General features: G+C 39.5%; 1 protein-coding gene across 1 annotated transcript in view; it reads right to left on the minus strand.

Annotated features, from left to right (window-relative positions):
• The window catches only part of eif3ba (eukaryotic translation initiation factor 3, subunit Ba), a 52723-nt gene that overhangs the window by 23797 nt on the left and 3325 nt on the right, over window positions 1–25601 (minus strand). Inside the window, exons 2-10 of the mRNA XM_063058860.1 lie at window positions 24188–24380; window positions 19052–19171; window positions 18718–18775; window positions 17924–18052; window positions 12451–12608; window positions 11055–11186; window positions 9593–9659; window positions 725–771; window positions 303–513 (exon numbers count right to left, since the gene is read on the minus strand). Coding sequence (XP_062914930.1) covers window positions 303–513; window positions 725–771; window positions 9593–9659; window positions 11055–11186; window positions 12451–12608; window positions 17924–18052; window positions 18718–18775; window positions 19052–19171; window positions 24188–24380 — 1115 coding nt within the window. The remainder of the gene's footprint in view (window positions 1–302; window positions 514–724; window positions 772–9592; window positions 9660–11054; window positions 11187–12450; window positions 12609–17923; window positions 18053–18717; window positions 18776–19051; window positions 19172–24187; window positions 24381–25601) is intronic.

Here is a 25601-nt window from a genome sequence, read left to right on the forward strand (position 1 = left end):
AACACTAATCCCATTGCTGTAACTCAAAGACTGCGCACATAAGCAATATTGTTTAAATGGTTTAGCATTAAAATCTTTGCAAAGACATTGCCTCCATCCTTTCCCTTCACTCTGAATTATATTTTAATTAACTATGACTCAGGATCTACAACCGTCCCCAATATCCTCCTCAAAATTCAAGTTTTATTTCATATTAATTAAAAGGTGTGTATTGTAGATCCTCCATCAATAAGAGTTTAGACTTTACATAATTAGGAAAAAAAATCCCTTTGTTGACCATGATGCCCAGGTTAAGCACATACCTGTATACCTTTCAGAGTTCTATCTACTTTCACACAGAGGTAATCTCCATTTTTCTGCCAGTGTAATTTACAGTCCACCACATTGAAAAGATTGCGCACTCTTATCTCTTGCCTTGTTGGAAACTGCATTAGAGTGACTCTGGCTGGAATATCTTTATCCTCTGGCACCCAAAATGCAATAACATTATCACCTGGAGACCATGAGAAATCCCTGATGAGAAAGCACAGTATGATTAAAAAGAGCCCTTGTGCATCTGAACAAGCTTGAAAAATAACACACAAAGCTGACTGCAAAGAAATGAAATATTTGTATGGAATAAGAGATATAAATTCAGTAGAAAAAGAGTGCACAAAAGGGATAAAGGAATGGCACAGGTACAACCTTGGCAAAACTCACAAAAGCTAGCTCAAAATACACTTACTTTATTCCACTGATCTTGAGGCTCTTTTTATCTAACAGACCCATGGACTGGAAAAGAAAATTAATTATTAGTGAGCCTCAAATGTACAGTAAAAGATTACACATTAAAGAGAAAGCAATCGACAAACTACAGAGGAATTTAAAATGTACTTCACTTTTATTGTTGCCAGCACTTAAACCCAATCACATTCAACACCATACTTTGATTTCTCCTTCTCTATCCACTAATCTGCCAGAGAAACATGATTTCCTCAATCAAATAACCTATCTTTACAAATTTTAACAATGAACCTTAAGAGCTGAAAGGAAGATACAAAATGCTGATTAAAATTACCGTAAATTCCGGTGTATAAGCCCAGAATTTGGCCCTAAAATTAGGGGGTCGGCTTATACAGAGGGTGCTAACTTTGGAAAAATGAATATACGGAAGACAGGTTGTATTTATTGGCTGTTTTTGAGACAAATACAAAAGAAAATACAAACACTTATGAAATCTACACAAAAGACCTACAAAACACATTCTGTTTCTCAATTTACTTGTACACACTGTTGTCGTCAAACATTCAGAGCTTGAAACTCTCACTCTTCATTATCTGACTCTCCGAAAATCTCGTCCTATTCTTCGGCAGTCATCATATCATCGTAAGGAATGTCAATTTCTGCTTCGACATCGCATGAATTCCTTGAATGGTTTGTTTAAACTCACATCCAGTGGCTGGAGCACGGACGTCAAACCACCGAGGATGACTGCAATGTCCGTATTTTCAGCTTTCAATGCTGCTTTTGTCTCACCTGACAAGTGCGCTTTGAACATGTCCCAGACAAGCAGCGACTTTTCCTTCCTGAAACCTTCGGGATGTTGACGCCACACCTCTTTAACCCACTTCAAGCAACCCGCTTCGTCCATCCAGCAGCGTTCCTGAACGTAAACAACAACACCTTGCGGGAATTTTTCTTTCTTTAGGAATGCTTTCCTCTTAAAAATCACCATCAGTGGTAGTTTGGTCCCATCAACCATACACGTTAACACGACAGTAAAATGTTGCTTCTTGTGTCCAGTTGTTTTGACAAGGACTGTTTTCTCCCCCTTCTGATTGACAGTGCGGTTACCAGCAAAATCAAAGAACATTGGTGTCTCGTCCATGTTACCAAACAGTGAGAGCGGGTAAGACTGCGCCTTTTGATGCTTGATTACAAATGACTGGAAGGCCGTAATCTTTTCCTCAAGGTCACTCGGCAACTTCTGAGCAATCTTTGTTTTTTGTCTCAACACAAGATCACATCTATTCATAAATCGAGTGCACCAACTTCGCGTAGCTTTGAAATTTTTGCTGACCTCACGGTGTTTTTTGGCCCATTTCAACACTTGAACTTGAATCATTTCTCTGTTAACAATGTATCCAGACGATTGCTGGTGATTCACCCACTCTAAAACTTTTTCTTCCAGTTCTGGCCACTGGCATGTTTTCCCGCAGCTTGCATATTTCCTCTTTGGCATTTCCCTCAGAGTGTCCTCTGCCTTTCTCCACTCTCTCACTTGTTTCTCATTTACACTAAACTTCTTAGCAGCTGCAGAATTATTCGTTCCTTTAGCAAAATCAACAACCTTCAGCTTGAAGCCAGCATCATACTGCATTCGTTTTAATCTTTTGTACATAGTGGTCGCAAACTCAATACTGAGTACGCGTACTGATCCCGCCACCCCGTGTTATGTTTTAACAAGATTACGATGGGCGCTAAATGGTTTCACGGGGGTTACATTTCAGAGGATTCTTTACCACTGGGAACCTAATCCAAAACTTCCCTCTCTGATTTATTTATTAAGAATTCGCTTATAACACTCTATAATGTGTAGGCCTATTTTCTTAGCAAGTACTGGTTCACAAAATTTCCAGGTTCCGGATCCGGCAAAGCTGAGTTCGGGCATGTGAGATCTTGCGATCTTTTCTGGTTAAGTTAAAAGCCTATACAAAAGGGGTTGGCTTATACAAAGGCAACATGAAAAAGTCACTTTTTTAACCTTGAAAATGGGGGGGGGGGGCTTATACACTGGAATTTACGGTAATAACTCTGTTAAGGGACATGGTGGGTCTAGAAATTTAGGTGCAACAGTGGAGAAAAGGTAAACAGTTGTTGTCCATTCCACCAAATACCATTTTTTACACTAGCTCATTAGCACCCAAATGGGGCTAGTTCTGGAAAGGTTGACACAGTCCTGGAATCCTAAAGTGAATTGGGCTTGGTTGAGATTAAATTTAAATATCAGAGCCCCAGGACAGATGGGCATTAAAAGATTGAAATCTATTTTAAATAATATACAAAGAGAGGGGGGAAAAGACATAATTGGGAGTGGTATCAAATGAGTGCTAAAATCTTTGGCCAAGGGAGCCCAAACTTTCAGGATTTCTTAATGAGTGCAGTGGATAGAGAGGGGAATACATGGATGTTGAATACTTGGATTTCTAGAAGGCTTGTGGTACGATGCCATATTTAAAAAAAATCCATAAGGATGCATGAATGGATGGAGGATTGGTTAACCAATTGAAGGCAGATGGAATAAATCTCCCATTGATAGTCACAAGGGTTGGTGCTGGGCACACAACTGTTCACGATATACATTAAAGATTTGGAAGAGGGCACAGAGTGTAGCATATCTAAGTTTGCTCATGACACAAAATTAAGTAAAATAGTAAATTGGGCACTGCAGTCTGCAGTGATATAGATAGGTTAAATGAATGGGCAAGGGCCTGGCAGATGGAGTATAACTGGTAGATGCAAGGTCATCCACTTTAGAAGGAAAATTAGAAGATCAGATTATTATTTAAATAGTGAAAGATTGCAGCATGCTTTTGCACAGAGGGACCTGGGAGTGCTGTTGGTTTGCAGATGCAACAAAATACCAAGGTGGCAAACAGAATGTTGGCCCTTCTTTGTTAAAGGAGTTGAACTTAAGAGCACAGAGGTTATGCTGAAACTGTACAGGGTATGGCTGGACTACTACATGCAGTTCTGGTCTCCTTAAGATATACAGGTCTTGGAGGCAGTGCAGAGAAGGTCCACCAGGTTGATCTCAGAGATGAGAGGGTTAAATCTGAGAGGACTGAGTCACCTTGGAATATACTTGCTGAAATTCAGAAGAATGAAAGGGGATCTTATAGAAACATATAAATTATGAAGGGATAAACATGTTTGAGGGATGAAAGTTGTTTCCCAGTTCCATTCTAGCGCCCATGTCTTTGGCCTCCTACCATCCCAGACAGAAGTCTGGGAAGCTTAGCTGCAAAGCATCTTATCCTTTGAATTGGCAGATTACAGGCCTCGGTACTCAATTTCAGACACACAGCCTTTTTTGTAAGTATCCAAATTGGCCAGTTCTGATTAATTCCAAAAACATTAAACCAAATGTTATTTTTCCCCCAGAGATGCTGTCTGACCTGATGATTTCTTCCTGCACTTTTTGTGTAAACTGCTTCTGCATGCACCTTAGTTCCAATTTTTTTTGCCTTACTCCTTTTCCTCTTGTTCTCATTCATCTTCTACTTAATCTCTAGACACATCACCTACTTTCATCAATCCCCCTCTCAACCAGTGCCACTAATAATTGAGCCAATCAGTCCCTTTTGGCCTACATCATGAACATCTCCATTGTTCTCTCCACCTTTGCCCATCTTCTACATCTTAAAACATGTTTCATTTCATTAATGAATGGTCACTGACCTGAAATATTAACTACAAATACTGCCTCACCCACTCAGAACTTTCTTTTAATTTCATTCACCAAACTTAATTATGGCCCATATCTGCCAAGCTTTTAAGCTGTAAATTACAGACTGAATAAAATATTCTGCATTTTTCTCTCTCCCCAGCTTCCAGGAGCAACCATCTGAGCACCAAAATCTCCAATGAGGAATTACTGGGTGATATTTTAAAGGATCAGCCTCTAGAAACTGATAAAATAGATTCTGTTATTGTTGTGGAAAAGGTACAAGTTGAACCAGATTGGCCAGAGAAACTTCAAAACATTATCCAGATCTTTTCCAAGCCTGGGAAAATTACAAATGAACTTCACCTAGAAACAAATGGGAAGACTAACAGGTATGTTTCCTTTTAATATATACTTCTGTGTCACAAGCGCATTAGTTATATTTCTGTTAAAGTATGATTGTTGAACCAAACCATACTAAGTAAAAGCATCAACTGCTATATGCTCCATAAAGTACAGTTGCAAGAAAAAAAATAGTGAACCCTTTGCAATTACCCGGTTTTCTGTGGTCTGGACTTCATCCAAGTCACAATAATAGACAAACACAATCTGCCTAAACTAACAACACTCAAACAATTTTACGACTTCTCATCAATACTGAGTACACCACTTAAACAATCACAGTCTAGGTTCAAAGTAGTACGCCAACCCCTGGGATAATGGCTTCTACAAAAGCTGTTTGGAATCAGGTTACTGACAGAGCCTGCTTTTCTCAGAAAGATCTGCTTACATGCACTATGCCTCAATCAAAACAACTTTCAGAGGACCACAGAAGAATTGTAGAAATGCTTGAAGCTGGAAAAGGCTACTAAAGCATTTCTAAATACCCATGTATTCAATCCACAGTAAGAGAAATCATTTACAAATGGAGGAAATTCAGTGCTATTGCTACTCTTCCAGGAGTGGGTGTCCTGCAAAGACCACACCAAGGGCACAACGTGCAATGCTAAAGGAGGTGAAAAAGAACCCATGGGTAACAGCAAAAGACATGCAGAAATCTTCAGAACTTGTCAAAGTCTGTTCATGTGAGGACACCACGGAAGAAACCACGGCTCTGCAAAAACAAACATTGCTGCATATCTCAAGTTTGCAAAAGACCTCTTAGATGTTCCACAATGCTTCTGGGACAACGTTCTATGGACAGATGAGACAAAAGTTGACCTTTTTGGGAAAAATGCACACCACTATGTCTGGAGGAACAAGGGCACTGCACACCAACACCAAAACCAAAACCTCATCCCAACTCTGAAGCACGGTGGAAGGAGCATCATGATTTGGGGCTGCTTTACTGCCTCAAGGCCCGGACAGCTTGCAATCGCTGAGGGAACAATGAATTCAAAGTTGTATCACCTGAAGCTGAATTGAAGTTGGACGATGCAACAAGAAGTGATCCGAAACACAAAAGTAAATCAGCAACAGGATAGTTTAAAAAGAAGAAAATTCATGTTTTGGAACGACCAAGTCAGAATCCAGACCTTAACCCAATTGAGATGCTGTGGGATGACCCGAAGAAGGCCGTTCATGCAAGGTATCCCAGAAACATTGATGAACTGGAACAGTTTTCTATGGAGAAATGGTCTAAAATTCCTCCTTGCTGTTGTGCAAGCCTGATCAGCAGCACCAGGAAATGCTTAGTAGAGGTTATTGCTGCTAAAGGAGGTTCTACCAGATATTAAATACAAGGGTTCACATACTTTTTCCAGCCCGAACTGTGAAAGATTAAACAATGTGTTCAATAAGGACATGAAAAGTACAATTGCTTTCAAATCTCTTACAAGCTCTTCTTTCAGTTAGTCCTGACAAAGAGTCTCGGCCCGAAACATCGACTGTACCTCTTCCTAGAGATGCTGCCTGGCCTGTTGCGTTCACCAGCAACTTTTATGTGTGTTGCTTGAAATTCCAGCATCTGCAGATTTCTTCGTGTTATTATTTGTGTGTTATTAGTTCAGGCAGATTGTGTTTGTCTATTATTGTGACTTAGGTGAAGATCAGACCACAGTTTATGAGTAATTAATGCAGAAATCCAGGTGGTTGCAAAGGGTTCACAAACTTTTTCTTGCAACTGTGTACTACAGATGTTGGGAATAAATAACGCAAAACAAAAAATATTGAAAATCCAGAGGGTTAGGCAGCATTTTATCATTCCGGTGGAAAAGAAAATCAAAACATTAATTTCCCTGGTAAATGCAGATAGTTCTACACCTTTTAAGTTTTCTGGCGGAAGATCTTAAAATGAAAATTTTGCCTCCTTATTTACTCTGGAGACAAACATAGAGATTATATATCGGAGACAAAAGAGCAGCGAGGTCATGGACAGTATCTGCATCGCAGAAGTGATGCTGGCTGTCTTGAGGTGAATTAAGGTGGATATGGGCCTAATAAGTTATTTCCTCAGACCTTATGGGAGGTTAGTGCAGAAATTACAGGGGCCCTGGTAAAGATATTTGAAACATCCTTAGCCACAGGTAAAGTGAAGGAGGACTAGGGGATAGCTAATATTGTTCCATGGCTTAAGAAAGGCTCTAAGAATAAGCTGGGAAATTACAGGACAGTGAGCCTGATGTCAACATTGTGCAAATTATTAAAGGTATTCAGTAGGTCAAGATGTACAAGGATTTGGATAGACAGGGTTGGTTAGGGATAGTCAACATGGTTTTGTGCATGGCAGTCCACGTCTAACCAATCAAGAGTTTTGTTGAGGTAGTTATTAGGAAGGGTAATGAAGGAAAGGTGGTGAACATTGACTAAATGGACTTTAGCGATACCTTTGACAAAGTCCTGCATGGGTTAATGGCCTGAAGGATTAAGCTGCTTGGCATTCAGAATGACGAGTTCACTGGATACCATATTAGCTAAACAGGAAAAGTCAAAGATTAGTAGTAGAGTCTTGTCCCAGTCTGGAGACTGTTGTGCTGTGTGATTTAGGGCTGGGTCCATTATTGTTTTTCATCTTTATGGTTCAGATAATGTGGTAATCTGGATCAGTACATTTGTAGATGACATCAAGAATAGGGGCATAGTGGGCAGCGAGGAAGGCTATAAAAGCTTGCAGCATGACTTTGATCAGCTTGGAAAGTGGGTTAGAGAAAAGGAAGATGGAATTTGTACCTGTGAGGTTCTGCACTTTGGAAGACAAACCAGGGCAAGACTTACACAATGAATGTTAGGGCTCTGAGGTGCATGGCAAAATCAACAAAGGGACCTGGGGACGCAGATCTATAATTCCCTAAAAGTGCTTTTGGCATATTGGCCTATGTAAACCAGGGCACTGAGTACAGGAGTTGGGATATTATATTGAAACTGTACAACAATTTGGCGAAGTTGAATTGAGTATTGTGTGCAGATTTGGCTACCTACCTCCAAGAAAGGAATTAATAACTTGGAAGAGTGCAGAGAAAGTTTACAGGAATGTCACCAGGACTTGAGGACCTTAATTGTAGGGAAGGGTTGAATAGTTTAGGATTCTGTTCCTCTGTGCGCAGAATGAGGGGAGATCTTATAATAGTGGTATGCAACATTATGTGTATAGATAGGATGAATGCATGCAAGATTTTCTCAGATTAAGTGAGACTAGAGTCTAGACCTCCCTTTCTCGATCTGTCTCCACCTCTGGAGACAAATTGTCAACCAATATCTTTTTTTAAACCTACCCTTTCCCAAGGTTATATTGACTATATCATTTCCCACTCTATTTCCTGTAAAAAATGCTATTCCCTTTTCTCAGTTCTTTTATCTCATCCGCATCTCCTCCATTTCTTGAACGTCCACACTCACCCCATTTTCCCGCTGCCTTAACAGTGATCGAGTTACTCTTGTCCTTACCTACCACCCCTTGAGCCTTTGTATCCAACAAATCATCCTCTGCAACTTCTGTCATTTCCAAAGGGATCCTTCTACTAAACATACCTTTATCTCCAAACTCCCCTCCGCCACCCCCGCAATTCCCTGATCCATTCATCCCTCCCTATTAATCTTCCTCCCGCCACTTATCTCTGCAAGCGAGCTAAGTGCTACTGACTAATCACCACCTCCATTCAGGGCCCCAAACAGTCCTTCCAGGTGAGGCAACACCTCACTTGCAGTTCTGCTGGGGTAATCGATCGTGTCCAGTGCTCCCGACACTGTCCCTTCTACATTGGTGAGACCGTAGTAAATTAGGGGACCACCTCTGCTACACCCGTCAAAAGCGAAACTCCTGGTGGATTTTTTAATGCCAATTCCCACATGTTGGCCCATGGCCTCCTCTTGTGTCAAGATGAGGCCACCCTCAGGGTGATGAAGCAATACCTTATATTTCATCTGGGTGTCCTCCAACCTGATGGCAAGAATATTGATTTCTCCTTCCGATGAAAAAAATACTCCCCCCACCCGCTTGTTTCCCCACTCTGGCTTTTTACCTCTTCTCACCTGCCTATCAACCCCCCCCCCCCGCCCCCGGTTCCCTCCTCCCACAGTCCACTCTCCTCTCCTATCAGATTCCTTCTTCCCCAGCTCTTTACCTTTCCCACCCACCTAACTTCAACTATCACCTGCCAAATAGTTTCCTTCCCCTTCCCCAACCTTTTTTTTCTGGCATCTGCCCCCTTTCCTTTCCAGTCCACAAGAAGGGTCTCAGCCCAAAAGGCCAACTGTTTGTTTATTTGCATAGACGCTACCTGACCTGCTAAGTTCCTCCAATATTTTGTTTGTGTTTCTTGAAAGTAGAAGTCACGGGTTTAAGGTGAACGGGGAACTATTTAAGGAGAACCTGAGGACAAACTTCTTCACAGATGGTGGTGCAAGTGTTAAACAAGCAGCCAGTTCAATTGGTACACATGGGTTCAATTGTAACATTTAAGAGAAGTTTGCATAGGTACATGGATGGGAGGGGTTCAAGGGATATGCTCCTGCTGCAGGTGGATGGGACTAGCCAGAAGATCAGGTCTGCATGGACTAGATGGACTGAAGGGCCTATTTCTGTGCTGTAGTACTCATGACTCGAATTCTATCTTACACTATCATTGGTTGTATTCTGTCCTTGAGAAACATTCTTAAAGAAAAAAAATTAAACATGTTCACTTCATGATTCCAAGATTAAAAATCCTAGCATTTAACAGATATACTCACAGGTGTTTCATAAATACTAAGAGTATCTTGCGTCATTCGTGCAAAAAACTTGCCATCATGGCTCCACCTATTGAAGAAGAAACATTTAAATCAATATTTATATGACACTCTTTACAGTCCAAATTGCCATCTTCATTATTGAAGGCAGTGCTCTGGTTGGCACCATATGACATTTAAACTTTGTACAGGAGAAAATTCAGCACTACACAAGGAATATTGTCCTGGTAAGTCAAAATGAAGAAGAAACTGCTGAGTTTATAATACCACGGTAATTGAAAGGTGGTGGTGGTGGTGGGGGGAAGAAGAGCTGGGTTGCACCTTGCACATACATTTAAATTATTTCTTCAATGGTCTCAATGGTAAATCAGGGAGCCCCGGTGGGAAAGGAAACACCCAAATATAACATCAAAATCAGCCTGAAGAAATTTGATATTACATAGACAACCTATAGTACAACACAGGCCCTTCGGCCCACAATGCTGTACCAAACATGTACTTACTTCAGAAATTACCTAGTGTTACCCATAGCTCTCTATTTTTCTAAGCTCCATGTACCTATCCAAGAGTCTCTTAAAAGACCCTGTCGTATCCGCAGAACTCTAAAGTTGTATGTTGGTACAATTAAAAAAGAACTTTCAATAATTAATGTCTTAACAAATATGTCTCTATAGCTACATCTAAAAACTGAGAAGATATTGTGCCCGATACCTGGATGAAATCTGTTGAAGAGGGAACTGTGCTACATGAGAACAACTTCTGCTGTGCTGCAGAGAACATGTGGCAGCTGCAAAATGGGAGAATGAACAACCAAAAGACCCAACCACTGATCATAGCCACCACTCACTCTTGCTCACACTGCACCAGAACACAGATCCCAGATCAGTCTCTACAACTATGTGAGGAAATACAAGTAGACAGTGCCTTAGGTGAACATCATACTTGACTCCAAAAATCACACTATTACTACTAATACCACAGCCTACATTTTCTGTTCATCCAATTTGTCCTCTGAATTGAATGGACCAATATCTTAGTAATCCAACCACACTGGCCAGGGTCTGGAGTCACATACAAACCAGAATGGACAAAGTTGGCAGAGTTCCTTTCATGAAGAACACAAATGCATCAGATAGAGATTCATGACAATCTGGAGTTATGATCATTGTTTTTACATTAAAAGTCAACTTCATTCATAAGCCCAGTTTAATTAAATTGTTTGAATGTGAATTCCACATTTGCTGCAGAGAACTCAAATGTTTTGTGAATGAACAGCTGAGGCCTCTGAATTTTTAAAAAAGCTATTATTTTCTTGAAATACAAAACAGGTGACAGGAACAATGCAAGTGTTTAACTGGTGAACATTTACAAAACTTAATATAACAAAAAGAAAAAAAATTACAAATTTACTTTCTTCAGATTTAATTACCTTCTGGCACAGAGGCACTCTTGAAATTATACTTACTTGAATATTGGCCAATGGGCTGAGCTTTCACAATGAAACCCTCGCTTCTTCTGGCCTGTTAATACATCCCAAATGATAATAGCCTGAGGGTCATCTTTTGTGTCCATTAAAGGACTAAATGACACCATATACCTGAAGGGTAATTAAAGAAACAAATTGTTAACATTCAAATACATCCACATCATGTTCACTCTTTAGCTCTGATGGCATTAACATCAGCAGCACTAAAACATTTGCAAAATGGTCAGAAACAAACTTCAATTAATAATCAAAAATTGCTAAATTAGGGTAGTTAAAAGGAGAATGAAAGGAGGAAATTAAATTAAAATGCTATCTAGTTTTCTGTACTAATCTATTCATGAGTTACAAGTTCAGACACAGACAAAATCTGCTGTGGATATGTTTATACAATCTCAATCCAATTATCATTAAGCACAAACATCAAGCTACCTACATCAAAGTTGCTGGTGAACGCAGCAGGCCAAGCAGCATCTATAGGAAGAGGCGCAGTCGACGTTTCAGGCCGAGACCCTTCGTCAGGACTAATAGTCCTGACGAAGGGTCTCGGCCTGAAACGTCGACTGCGCCTCTTCCTATAGATGCTGCTTGGCCTGCTGCGTTCACCAGCAACTTTGATGTATGTTGCTTGAATTTCCAGCATCTGCAGAATTCCTGTTGTTAACATCAAGCTACCGTTGATTTTTGCCAATGAATCAGATCTAGCTCAGAAATGCCTTGCAAGACAAGCATGATACTCCCCACACAAAGTGCTTGATTATTTCTTGACAATACATTTGCAAGGTAGTAACTTAGCTTGGACCTGTGATTGCTTGAGTTGGACACTGGATATGAAAAGCACTTCTGATCCTCATTATAGTCAGTCCTTATGAGTACATTGCACTCTAACCTCAAACTTCACTAAGACTACAAAAAAATTGCACTATATTTATGCCTGCATTTCTATTGTTGACAGAGACTACACCTCAGCTAGTGAAAGAACAAATTGCATTCCAGAATGGATATTGCAGTTGTGATGTGGCCACATTTCCACATCACCACATCACAACTGCACCACCATTGCAGAAATAAATTTCAATTCCATATGTCCATACTAGTGTCCCAAGAAAGATTGTTATAATGTAATGTATATTGTTTGACTGTTGAACAAAGAGATTATTCATTTTAAAGCACTGTGCATGAAAGAGAAGTATAGGTAAAATAATAAAATTGAATACATTACTGAATCATAAACATAGGTGATCCAATCCAAAATTTTCATGGATAGATTATTTAAAAAACTCAACACTTCAATTATAGGATACAACATAGCTGGAACACTGAGCACAAATGTAGAATTACGATTGAGGAAGCTATTAGTCTTCATCTACACAAATACCTTTCACATGGAGAAAAATCAATTAGCTGGACACCTTGGTGACTGAACCGCTGAATTTGCTTGAATTTCTCCCCACCCCAAAGAGCAATACCACGCTGATGGAATGTTGCCAAGTACGTGCCTTTGGGAGACCAACGAACATATGTTTCTGTCCAGCGCTGTAAACAAAAATAAAAAGTATTTACAAACCTGAACATTTCATAGCAGATACAACTAGCTCAGCGATTATTGAAAGTAGACAAGATAATTAATATTCAAAGTTAAAGCGTGAGGCCCAAAAGTGTTTAGGCATCGCACACAAATACTGGAAGAACTCAGCAGGTTAGGCAGAAGTCAGAATAAGGTGTTGGGGGAAAGGGGAAAGAGTACAATCTTGCAGAGAATAGGTGAAACCAGGTAAAAGGGAAGGTGAGTGGGTGGGGGAACCTGTTCCAAGTAATATTAAATGTGCATGCCCACTGTTATTATATAATATTCAGAGATTACAGACAAATAAAACAATAGTCCATTTATCAGTAAGTAAACAAATAGAAATTATAACACTTATAACAGGTTTATGAATTAATGGCACAAATGAGAACTAATGGTTACAACCCAAGAACCATTATGGAGATGTACTTGCAAAATGACAAACGGAATTAAACATTCCAGAACATTAACTTTTAGAACAGACATACAGTACAAAAGCAGAAGAGGGTATTAGTTTTTATATTAAGGAGCAGAATAACTGCAACAGTGGTGAAATTTCTCAGGTAAGAAAATTTACAAAATTCAGTTTGGGTAGAAGTAATTACAGCAAGTGACTGAAAATATCAGCAGCAGTTTCTAAATGTGCTCCCAAACCACAGAATTCATAATGACAAATCTGCAAACCAGGAAACTGGCGGCGCATCTAACAGAAATCCAGTATCATAGAAGGCTTTAACCTACATATAAACAGGTGAAACAAAAATCAGCAGTGGTTGTGTAGAGGACACTTTATTGGAATGTAAAAGAGATGGTTTCCAACAAAACACTGAGGAACCACGAGAAGGAGCTTAATACTTTCACTCTAGCATTATGTAATGAAAAAAGCTTTAATCTGTTTATTTTGATAATCTGTCAATTAAAGAGCTTTTAGCCAACAGTGATCATTACATGTGGCAATTTTATACTAAGATTGAAGGTGACTTAGGCTACGTCCACACTAGACCGGATAAATCCGTAACCGAAGCTTTTTCTCTTCGTTTTGACCCTCCGTCCCCACTGAAATGACGTTTTCCTCCCCCGAAAACGGAGCTTTTCTAAAACGCTCTCCAGACTGTGTAAATCTGAAAACGCCGGTTGGGCAGTGTAGTGTGTACGAGGTAACCGGAGCTTTTTAAAAACACTATCATGACGTGCCAGAACAGATGGTGGCGGTAGCGCAGGATTTCATTGTTTTCTTTAACGCATATAGCACTCTTTATAGCGGTCGAGGATGTCGTTGTATTTGGTTTGGCATGACTCTCAGTCCACGTTCTCCACTGCTTTGCTGGCTTTGTAGTCGTTTGTAACTTCCAGAAGCAGCCCGACTTCATCATCTGTCCAAACGAATAAGTCAGGTCTGCTTTTTCCAGCGGAGGTTTTCTTTGTACTGTATTCCTCGAAGACATTGCTGAAAACTTTCTTTCACTGTTGTTGTAGGTACTCTAGATTTTGACCAATGGAAACAGCATGCCGCCACAGAAACAGAAATAGCATACCGTTTCCTCATCGCTTATTTTCTGTAGATGTGTCCTGTGCATGTCCAGTAGGAGGAGATTCGCCCAAATACCCATTTTAATGTGGACGGAGGTATTTTCAAAAACGCCTGGCATGGACACCTATCGTTTTTACGCAAAACCAGCGTCTTCAAAATTATCCGGTCTAGTGTGGACGTAGCCTTAAATTCAATCTAAATCTACGTCTTAAATCTGAATAATGTAAACTGCCAAGACAAATGACATGAACTGGCTATAAAAACTCCAAACTTACATGGCAAAGCAATGGTCAATATCTCAACAATTAACATCTTACAAGTAATATTTTAACCTTCTGTAGGCAAAGAAGAATGGAATAAGTGATCTATTCATGGTTAATCAGTGAAGACAGGATCAATGGAAGATGCATATAAATCAAAAAGTAAACCCAAATACAAGAATAGGTGAAATGAAAACAAAAGGTTTCTATTAAGTCAAAAATCAGAATCTGATGGGGTTGCTTAGACTGAGAAAGTAAAAAATACATTGGGGGAAATAAAGCAATAGCAAAGAAATAAAATGGTTTTATGCTTTCTTCCAACAAAAGATGACAAACAAAATTTTCCAGAAGTAGTAAAAGACTAATTGCTCAGAGCAAATGAGTTCAAGGAAATTAATATCAGTAACTAATGGAAATGAAGCACAATAAATCCTCATAACCTGTTAACTCATATTCCAGGAATTAGGGAGGTGCTGATAGAGACAGTGAATGTACTGGTTATCATCTTCTAACATTTCAAATTCTATAATGCTTGAAAATGCAGCAAACTTATCACCACAAATTAAGAAGGGAAACTGGATACAAGGAGCTATAAACTAGTGAGAACAACTTTGGAAGAGAATATGCAGAAAATTAAGGAAGTGGGAAGGAAACACGTCAAAATTAACAATAGAATGGAGCAGTTAATAAACTAATCTGTAAGAGATTATAAAGCAGATTTAAAAAAAGAGTAAATTCACTGATGTGGTAAAATTTGACCAGAAGGTCTTCAAGAGTGACACTCGACAAATTATTACAGAGAATTATAATCCATTATACAAGGATAGTATATTGGTGTGAACTGGGAAGTGATTAGTGGTTAAAAACAGAAATACTCAGGTTACTCTTCGATTGGGAGGTCGCAACCACCAGCATTATTATTAGGCCCCAGTTGTTCACAAACTATATTCAATTATTTAAATGAAGGGATCAAGAATAAGGCAACATGGCAGATGAAATATAAAGTGGAACAATCATCCATACTGGAAGAAAACAAATTTCTTCAGGTGGTGAAAGACTAAGCAAGATAGACTGGCTGGTTGAGTGGTGTCACAACAACAACCCTGCACTCAGTGTCAGCAAGATCAAGAAATTGATTGTGGATTTCAGGCAGGGCAAGTCAGTCCCACTAAGAAGTCAGCAGTGGAAAGGGTGAGATTTGAACACCTCAGCATATCCACCCTGGGCTCAACATACTGATGCATCCATGAAGGTGGCACAACAATGGCTATATTCATCAGTTTAAGCAGATTTGGTATATCACTAGCAAATTTCTACAGATGTACTGTAGACAGTATTTTGACTGTTTGTATCATAAGCTGGTACGGAGACTCCACTGCACAGGATCAAAAGAGGCCATAGAGTTGTAGATTCAGCCAGCTCCACCATAGGCATCGCACTCCCCAATGTTGAGGACGTCTCCGAAAGGTGGTGCCCAAGAAGGCAGCATCCATCATTAAAGAACCTTATCATTCAGACCATGCCCTCTTCTAATTACAGCGTTGGGAGGGGTGGTTCAGGAGCCTGAAGATCCACGCTCAATGTTTTAAGACCAGTTTTTTCCCTTCTGCCATCAGATTTCTGAACGGTCCACAAACTCATGAATACTACCTCGTTATCCTTCTTTAGCACGATTTATTTACTTTTTGTAACATAGGAAATGTTATGTCTTCCATTGTACGTCAGTGATAATAAACCTGACTAAATTCTGGTATACAAGTTCAGCAAGCATTGGGAAACCAACATTGGTCCTTATTGCAAGAAGATTTAAATACAAGAGTAAAAACCTTTTGTTCAATTTTACATACAGTCCAAGCAAGACTTCACCTGAAGACTAAACAATTCCATTCTCCTTAGTAAGGAAAAGTACATTTGCAGTTGAGAGGGCACTGAACATTCACCAGGTTTACTCCTTGGATGATCGAGGAAAGATTAAGCAAATAGGCCCCATAATACAATTCAGAAGAATGAGAAGACATCTCATTGAAACATACAAATTCACAGAAATCCAAGCAGGATTCATGCAGAGTTAGCATTATCCTAGCTGGAGAAAATACAATCCCCGAGTCAGTCACAAATTATGAAGTAAGCCATTCAGAACAAAGAGGAAATCTATCTGCATCAAGCAGTTCACTGCGGAAGTACATTCAGAGAGAATTTAAGATATTAATGTATAGGGTCAAAGTGACCTGATTGTAAAACATCAACCATGTCTGAGCAGGCACAAGAGGCTGAATGGTCTACTTCTATATCTCTCAATGTTCTTAGCTTAGTGGGTTTATCATAGAAATTCATTCTATGGTACACAGTGCTCCAAGCAAGGTGGTGTCTGTGATTGGCCACAAGGTACTCCATACAACAAAATGTTCGACCATAAGGACAGACCCTATGTCCCATGATTGTGCCAACCATATTGCCAAACTAAGCTAACCCCAACCGTCAGTACATGGTCTATATCCCTCAACCCTCTATCTGTTCATGTGCCTGTCTCAACAACTTTTAAATATCTCTTTCATATTTGTCTCCACCACTTCCCCCAGCAGCATGTTCCAGACACATCCCACCTGCTCCACACATCTCCCTGAAAGTTTCTCTCTCTCACCTTAAAGCTATGCCTTCTAATACATTATACTTCTTCAATGGGAAATGTCTGACCATCTACCCCATCTATGCCTCTCATAATCTTATAGACTTCTATTAGATCTCCTAGTCTGTCTAACTTCTCCTTATAGCTAATAATTTTTAATCCCGGCATCTTAATGAACTTACTCTGCACCTTCTTCAAAGCTTCCATATTCTTCCTCTTATGTGGCAACTAGTACTACATATAATACTTCAAATGGGACCTAGGTTTTAAAACTACAATAGGACTCCTTGACTTTTATACTTAGCACCCAAACTGACAGTGGCAAGTATGCTATACGATGTCTTTGCCACACTATTTATCCATGTTTCCTTTTCCAGGGAGCTACAACTTGCACCCAAAGTTTGTTTTGTATATGAATGCTCAAGTCCTGCTATTTACCATATACTTTCCTCGTGCATTTGATCTCCCAAAGTGTAACACCTCACACTTGCCAGGATTAGATTCCATATACCACTTCTTTGCCCATGTCTCCAGCTGGTTTATATCTGACTGAGACCTTTGATGGAGTTTCGCACAGTGAGGAAGGATGTCAATTTTTTTTTTCACCTTTGAATTTACTAAAATCAGCCCACCTACATTTATATGTAGTCACATACAATAGATGTCGAAGTATTGGTGGCTGCAGAATGCCACTGCTTAGACAAAAAAATAAGATTCCCTTTGCTATCAATCCATTTTACTTTACTATACAAGTACGGCAAAAAAGAACAAACAAACTTGTTAACTTGGTACAATTATTTTGTTTTACATATTTAGTTCTCTCAAAAGTCCCCTGCAATTCAATATTAATATTCAAATGATACTCACTGCACGCTCTTCAATGATGACTGGTTCTTTTATATCATTCCACAAGATAGCTGTCCTGTCTCCAGATTCATAGATAATACTGCACTGGTCTCTGCAGTCTGGATCCTCTATCCAGTATCGAAGATTCCCCTGTATAACATACAGGTGTCAACAACACTAACTTTTAATGGACTAGATGTAAAAATATCCACTTTTAACTGGCAGAATTGAAAACAGAACTTTCCCCTTATTGTAGTTGCACTGTTTATAATGGACATGTTTAATTTGTTTACGCGATTCAGTGATTTAAAAAGTGAAAACAGTTGTTTGGACTTCACAAAATAGCCATTGCTGTTTAATATCTTTTAAATGACATGGTGGTAACCAACATTTGTGATATTAAAATCATCAGTACTATTTGCCCAATACAGGTAGTTGCTGAGATACTATAATTACTTCTGAAACAGGGATAAAGCTTTCGAAAGGATCTGCTGCTGCTTGGTTCAGGTTTCATTTTCACGTTGAATCTAAATCCCTCTACACTGCTCAAGAGAACATAGAAAATCTACAGCACAATACAGGCCCTGCAGCCCACAATGCTGTGCCGAACATGTACTTATTTTAGAAATTACCTAGAGTTACCCATAGCCCTCTATTTTTCGAAGCTCCATGTACCTATCCAAGAGTCTCTTAAAAGACCCTATTGTATCCGTAGAACTCTGTTATATGTTGGTACAATTAAAAAAACTTCCAATAATAATGTCTTAACAAATACATCTCTGTATTATTGATTTAAGATACTACAAAATACTTACAAAATCTTTGAAAGGCTGTTTCTCTGGAATTTCCCAATCATCACTAATATCCATGTACCTGATAAGGAAATACATATTGAATGTAGCTGTAAGGAAGTTCTGTTAATGAATGTTTCAGCAACAAGCAGGTTCTTGGCATTCAAGTAAATTAAGTGGCATTTAAGTAAGTTAAGCAAATTCAATAAATTTATTTCACAAATGATCAATGCCCACAGTCCCACTTAATACCCCTAACTTCAGTCCATTTGTTTCTTAATAGCCCTCAGTGTGAAACATCAAAATTAAAATTTCTAAGGCTTCCTCCCACCCCAAATAGAAATAAGTCCACACTCACTTATCAAAGTCCGTGAAGAGATTGACACGAAAGGTATGCTGTTTGTCTAACTTGTATCCATCTGCATTTTTTACAGCATCCACAGCAAAAGCTGGTGAACTGTATTCCAAGAAAATGTACCTGGAAACAAAAATGTTGCCACAATGTTTACTGGCTACACACCAAACCTTTTAAACACTTAGTACCTGTTACAGAGGATGGATTGTCAAGTCAGATCACACAAAAACTGAAGCCCAAATTTCAGATCAGACTCAAAACTATCTACACAATGTTTAGAATTCAGTCTCTTTTATTTGAGCACAGGAAAAAGTCATACTTCTAAGGTGAAGTATAATGGCTTCCTGCACAACATTTTTGTTTTGCATCATATTGCTACTGCAGAACAACAAATTTCACAACATACACAAGTAGTAATAAATCTAATTCCAATATCATTACTTCCATTAAGCTTTGTGTTGATATATTTTCAGGAAGGTTCCGTCTGTACTTCAAATCTCCTGCGTTTTGACTAATTTAGAATTTCAGAAAAATTCCTCCGTTCTACAATTGCACACAATTTAAATTTTACTTAAAATTTATTTTCAAATTTCACTGGTTTTACAATCTATTATCTACATAAATCACTTCCAGTATTATAGTCCTGAGATATTTGCACTCCAATTATGGCCTCTTACATGTTCTTGACTTCTATTGCTTCAAGCCGATGACATGACATTGGCTGCAATCCAAACTCAAAATCTCTTTCTAAACCTCTGCACTACCTTACTTCTCTAAGAAGGTCACAAAATTTAAAGCAATTGCTCCAACTTGTTTCCAAGGCTCCTGTCAAATTCCGTTTCTTAACAATCTTGTCAACAGCATTAGAGCTTAGGACAATTCTAATAAAAGGCTTTCTAATAGTGCAGGAAAATACTTGAATAAAAACTTCTACTTTGTCAACTAAGGGAAACAATCCCAAAAATAAATTCAAAAAATTCTTGCACATGCTCAGCAGGACAGCCTCCAGCATCTGCTCATATTTCCTGCTGTTCCAACCTTGTCTTTATAGATGAGAATGCCTCCAAGTTCAAAAATGAGGCTAGATGGTGGCAGGACCTCAATCAAATAAGATGACATAGGCAGGGCAGAATAAACCGCTTCCTAGAAACTCCTCTTTCATAGAACCATAGAACAATACAGCACAGAAAACAGGCCATTTGGCCCTTCTAGTCTGTGCCAAAACATTATTCCACTAGTCCCATTGACCTGCATCTAGTCCATAACCCTCCAGTCCTCTCCCATCCACGTACCTATCCAATTTGTTCTTAAAACTTAAGAGTGAGCCCGCGTTTACGTCATCAGATGGCAGCTCGTTCCACATTCCCACCACCCTGGGCTTTCTTCTGTGAAAGCTCATAAGATTTTCCAACATTTATGGATATAGAAACATAGAAAGCCTACAGAACTATACAGGCCTTTCGGCCTACCAAGTTGTGCCGAACATGCCCTTACCTTAGAAATTACTAGGGTTACCCATTGCCTTCCATTTCCCTAAGCTCCTATCCAAAAGTCTCTAAAAGTTAAAAGACCCTATCGTATCCACCTCCACCACCGTTGCCGGCAGCCCATTCCACACACTCACCACTCTCTGCGTAAAAAACTTACCTGACATCTCCTCTGTACCTACTCCCAAGCACCTTAAACCTGTGCCTTCTTGTGGCAGCCATTTCAGCCCTGGGAAAAAGCCTCTGACTATCCACACGATCAATGCCTCTCATTATCTTATACACCTCTATCAGTTCACCTCTCATCCTCCGTCACTCCAAGGAGAAAAGGCCAAGTTCACTCAACCTGTTTTCATAAGTCATGCTCCCCAATCCAGGCAACATCCTTGCAAATTTCCTCTGCACCCTTTCTATGGTTTCCACATCCTTCCTGTAGTGAGGTGACCAGAAATGAGCACAGTACTCCAAGTGGGGTCTGACGAAGGTCCTACATAGCTGCAATATTACCTCTCGGCTCCTAAATTCAATTCCACGATTGATGAAGGCCAGTACACCGTATGCCTTCTTAACTGCAGAGTCAACCTGTGCAGCTGCTTTGAGTGTCCTATGGTCTTGAACCCCAAGATCCCTCTGATCCTCCACACTGCCAAGTCTTACCATTAATACTATATTCTGCCGTCATATTTGACCTACCAAAATGAACCACTTCACACTTACCTGGGTTGAGCTCCATCTGCCACTTCTTAGCCCAGTTTTGTATCCTATCAATGTCCCGCTGTAACCTCTGACAGCCCTCCACACTATCCACAACACCCCCAACTATTACATTCAAAGCATTCATGCAATTAATAAAATTTTAAAAATATAATACAGGAAATTTAAAAAATACTCAGTGAACATAACACAAAAAAACCTGTTTCATTTTTAATTCCCACAGCCATACATCGGTCACTAAAATGAAAGGGCATATTGATCCAGGGTCCAGTCTAGCCAACATTAGTCATTGAGTACTACAGCACAGAAACAGGCTCTCCAGCCCATCTAGTCCATGCCGACCTGATCTGCCTGGTCCCATATCTGTCTAAACCCTCCCATTCATGCACCAACTTCTCTTAAATGTTACAATTGAACCTGCATCTACCACTTGCACTGGCAGCTCATTCCACACTTGCACCACCATATGAGTGAAGAAGTTTCTCCTCAGATTCCCCTTAAACAGTTCCCCTTTCACTCTGGACCCCTGACCTCTAGCTCCAGTCTCACTCAACCCGAGGGAAAAAATCCTGTAAGCATTCACCCTATCTATACTCGTCAATTTTACATACCATTTTAAGGTCTCCCCTCATTCTCCTGTACTCAAAGGAGTAGAATCTTAAACTGTTCAACATTTGCCTACAATTCAGATCCTCAAGTAAATTTTCACTGCACTCTTTCAAGCCTCTAATCACTCTTCTAGGTAGGCAACCAAAACTGCACACAATACTCCAAATTCAGCCTCACCAATACGTTGTAAGATATCAATATAACATCCCAACCCCCATATTAATGCCCTGATATATAAATGCCAATATGCCAAAAGACCTCTTTACAATCCCATCTATTTGTGATGCCACATTCAAGTAATTATGGATCTGTATTCCCAGGTGAATTTAATTGATACTACTCAATAGCTCAGTGGCTTACTATTCATTCTGCAAGTCTTATCCTGTTTTGTCTTCCCAAAGTAAAAACCTCACACTTATAAATTCCATCTGACATTTTTTCTAGCTAAGCAACACGATGCTGCAAGCTTTCATAGCCTCCCTCACTGCCTACTATGCCCCCAATCTTGGAGTTATTGGCAAGTATGCTGATCCATTTTACCATATCATCATCTAAACCATAAAGATGATAAACGACAATGAACCCAGCACCAATCCATCTGGCACAAGGCCTCCAGACAGAGAGACAACTACTACCAATCTTTGACTTCCCCCTGTTAAGCCCATGCTGTATCCAATTGGCTATTTCATCCTGAATATCAAGTAACTAAGCCTTCCAGACTTATGTACTATACAGGACTTTGTCAAAGGCGTTGCTAAAGTCCATGTTTTTAATGTCCACCACCTTTCCTTCTTTTTCCTTATAACTATCTCAAAAATGCTGTAAGATTAGTTAGACGTGACTTGCCACACACAAAATCATGTTGACCATCCCTAACCAACCCTGTCTATCCAAATCCTTGTACAGTGGATTCCGGTTAATGTGGGCCATCAGTTAATTGGTGCAACTGCCTATTTAGTACAAAAAAAGACCAAAAACAAGTCAATAAAATAGCCAGAATTCCCTTTGTTTATTTGGGACACTGCGCAAGTTATTAAGACAAGAGACAATTGCCAAACAGTTTTTAACAAACATCAATAGTGCGCATGTCATGTGGCCCCATTAGATACTACACTGTGCTTAGAGCAGTTTTAAAATAACTTCACTTGCATGCACTTGTGTTCAAAAAGCAATGATTTTTGTCACTGATGGTTGCCAAGTAGTAAGCAGCAAGACAATTCAGAAATGTTTTTCTCACTGCGGTTTCAAGCTTTCAGGCTTGGAGATGCCAGAAACGACTGGGAGTGAAAATGAAACAAGTTCAACAAGTTAGGGCCTACAAAGAATTTGAAGGTACTGGCAATCATCTTGAACATTATAATGAATATCATGATTTGGAGGATATAATTGCCGAAAGCATTGTTTGAAGGCAATTACCCACACTAGGTGCCTGTGTTGATTTTGCTCATTTGCAGTCAATCAAAAGAACATGTACACTGGATTAATTCTTCGGTCGATACCTATTAGGAACTAATACAGCTTTATGCTACTGTAGCTTTTGTAGTATTCTAATTTGATCTGCATTTCATTTAAAACATATAATTTATTATTCAGTTAAATGGTAGCTTGACTTTATTTTTAATACTTTTTAACTATTTCCATGACACCTTGGCTAACTGGGGCATCCACTTAATTGGGCTAAAATGTACTGGTCCCAGTGTGTCCCAAATAACTGCAGTCCACTGTATATCCTGAACTTTTTAATACCTTGCAATAATTTATACACAACTTACATCGGGCTCATTGACCTATAATTTAGCAGCTTATTCTGAGAGCCTTTCTTGAACAACAGAACAACATCAGCTACCTCACAGCACCTCACCCACGGCTGAGGTTGTTTTAGATATCTCTGTCAAGGCCCCTGCAATTTCTGCACCAGCCTCCCACAAGATCTGAGGTCTCAGCTTGACAAGCCCCGGGGAAAATCCTCTTTAATTCACCTCAAGACAGCTGGCACCTCCTCTTATGCAATCCAGATACTGTCCATTACCTCAATACTCTTTTGCCTCAGTTATATAGTCTCTCTGTTCATCTCCTGCATTAAATACAGAAACAAGAGATTCTTTTGAGATATCCCCCAGAAAGTCATTGACAAGTGAGATTGCAATATTGGGATTTTCACATTTACATGAGTCCCAAATCTATGAGGATTCAGTGTGTAACCATTTGCATTTACCAGCAAAATATAGCATGACGCTTTTACTCAATATGATTTGGTTCAACAATGATGCTTTAACAGACATAAAGCTAATCTACTTGTGACACAAGTGTATATTAAAAGGAAACATACCCTTTAGTCTTCCCATCTATTTCTGGGTAAAATTCATTCGTAATTTTCCCAAACTTGGAAAAGATCTTCTGGATAACATTTCGAAGTTTCTCTAGCCGATCTGGTCCAACTTGTGGTACATTATCCACAACAATAACAGAATCTATTCCATCAGCTTCTAGAGGTTGATCTTTTAAAATATCACCCAGCAATTCTATAGGAATTTAAAAAATAATAATTAGTGTCACTGTTGCAGCACTGATTTGTTTATCTACACGTCACCATTTTGGGAATACTACACTATGTTAAAAAGATTAAAATAAACAAGTATAAATGTAGAAAATTAGTTAACGTGATGCCTTTAAGCTTTGGGGAAACTTAGATAAGATGTCAATCAAGAGACCATTAAACAAAATTAGAATGCATTCTATTTGAAGTAATAAACACCAGTGGATTGAAGATTAATTAACAGGCAGAAAACAATAGGAATAAACAAATAATTTCAAAATTCAAAGTACATTTACTATCAAAGTATGAATGCAATATACAACTCTGGGAAAACTATGGAACCTGTTCAAACAAAAACATCAACCCCACACAAAAAAAATCATACAAATGGAAAAAAAAAACGAGTGAGAAACACGGAATATAAAACACCAACCCACAAAGTCACAGAAAGTCCGGTATTATTCAGTTCAATCTAGTGCTGTGTCATTCATTATAGGCAGGCCACAGAGCCTGCCTGCCCTGATCAAAAATGCACAAAATAGCAACAAAAAAAAAGGAGTGACTAGAAACACATCATGATGTGAACAACAGAGCCTAATCCACAAACCGTGTCAATTAAACTTTGCCCAAGACCCCGGACTCCGGCACCATCGAGCGAGAGGAAAAGACAGGCCATTCAAAAACAGTGACCTTCCTCCAGGAGCAGCAAGCAAGAGGGAAAGAGACCATCACACACAGACACCTTCCTCCGGCAGCAATGAGTAAGAGGCTGATAAGACAACGCTGGACACCCACTCGCCTTCTGCTCTCACCTCAATAATTTCAATCTCCCTTGACACTTTAATCGGTGAGAAATATGAGTCGATCGTGGACTCGCACTCCATCTCCAAGCTTTTTGGCCTTGGCTGCACACTTCACTTGAAACCTCACCAAACACCCTCGGAGACAGCAAAGCATCAGATTGCTCCATTGGCCTGAAAACATGCCACCAAAATGTAGATCACGGGTTCCAACAGCAGCAGAACCACAATTGAAAGAAAAAGATGTAAAAGAAGTTGTTTTGTGAACTGTCTGGAGGATGTCGCCCTTGGTCATGTTGTTCGCTGGCGCCATCTTCTTCCCAAACTATGAGTAGTCTGAGTAGTCGGACAGCACCAAGACAAATGTCAGTTCCCCAGGAACTGAAGATCTAGATTAATCGGTTGGA

Source organism: Mobula hypostoma, chromosome 9, assembly GCF_963921235.1.
Source record: "Mobula hypostoma chromosome 9, sMobHyp1.1, whole genome shotgun sequence".
NCBI lineage: Eukaryota > Metazoa > Chordata > Chondrichthyes > Myliobatiformes > Myliobatidae > Mobula > Mobula hypostoma.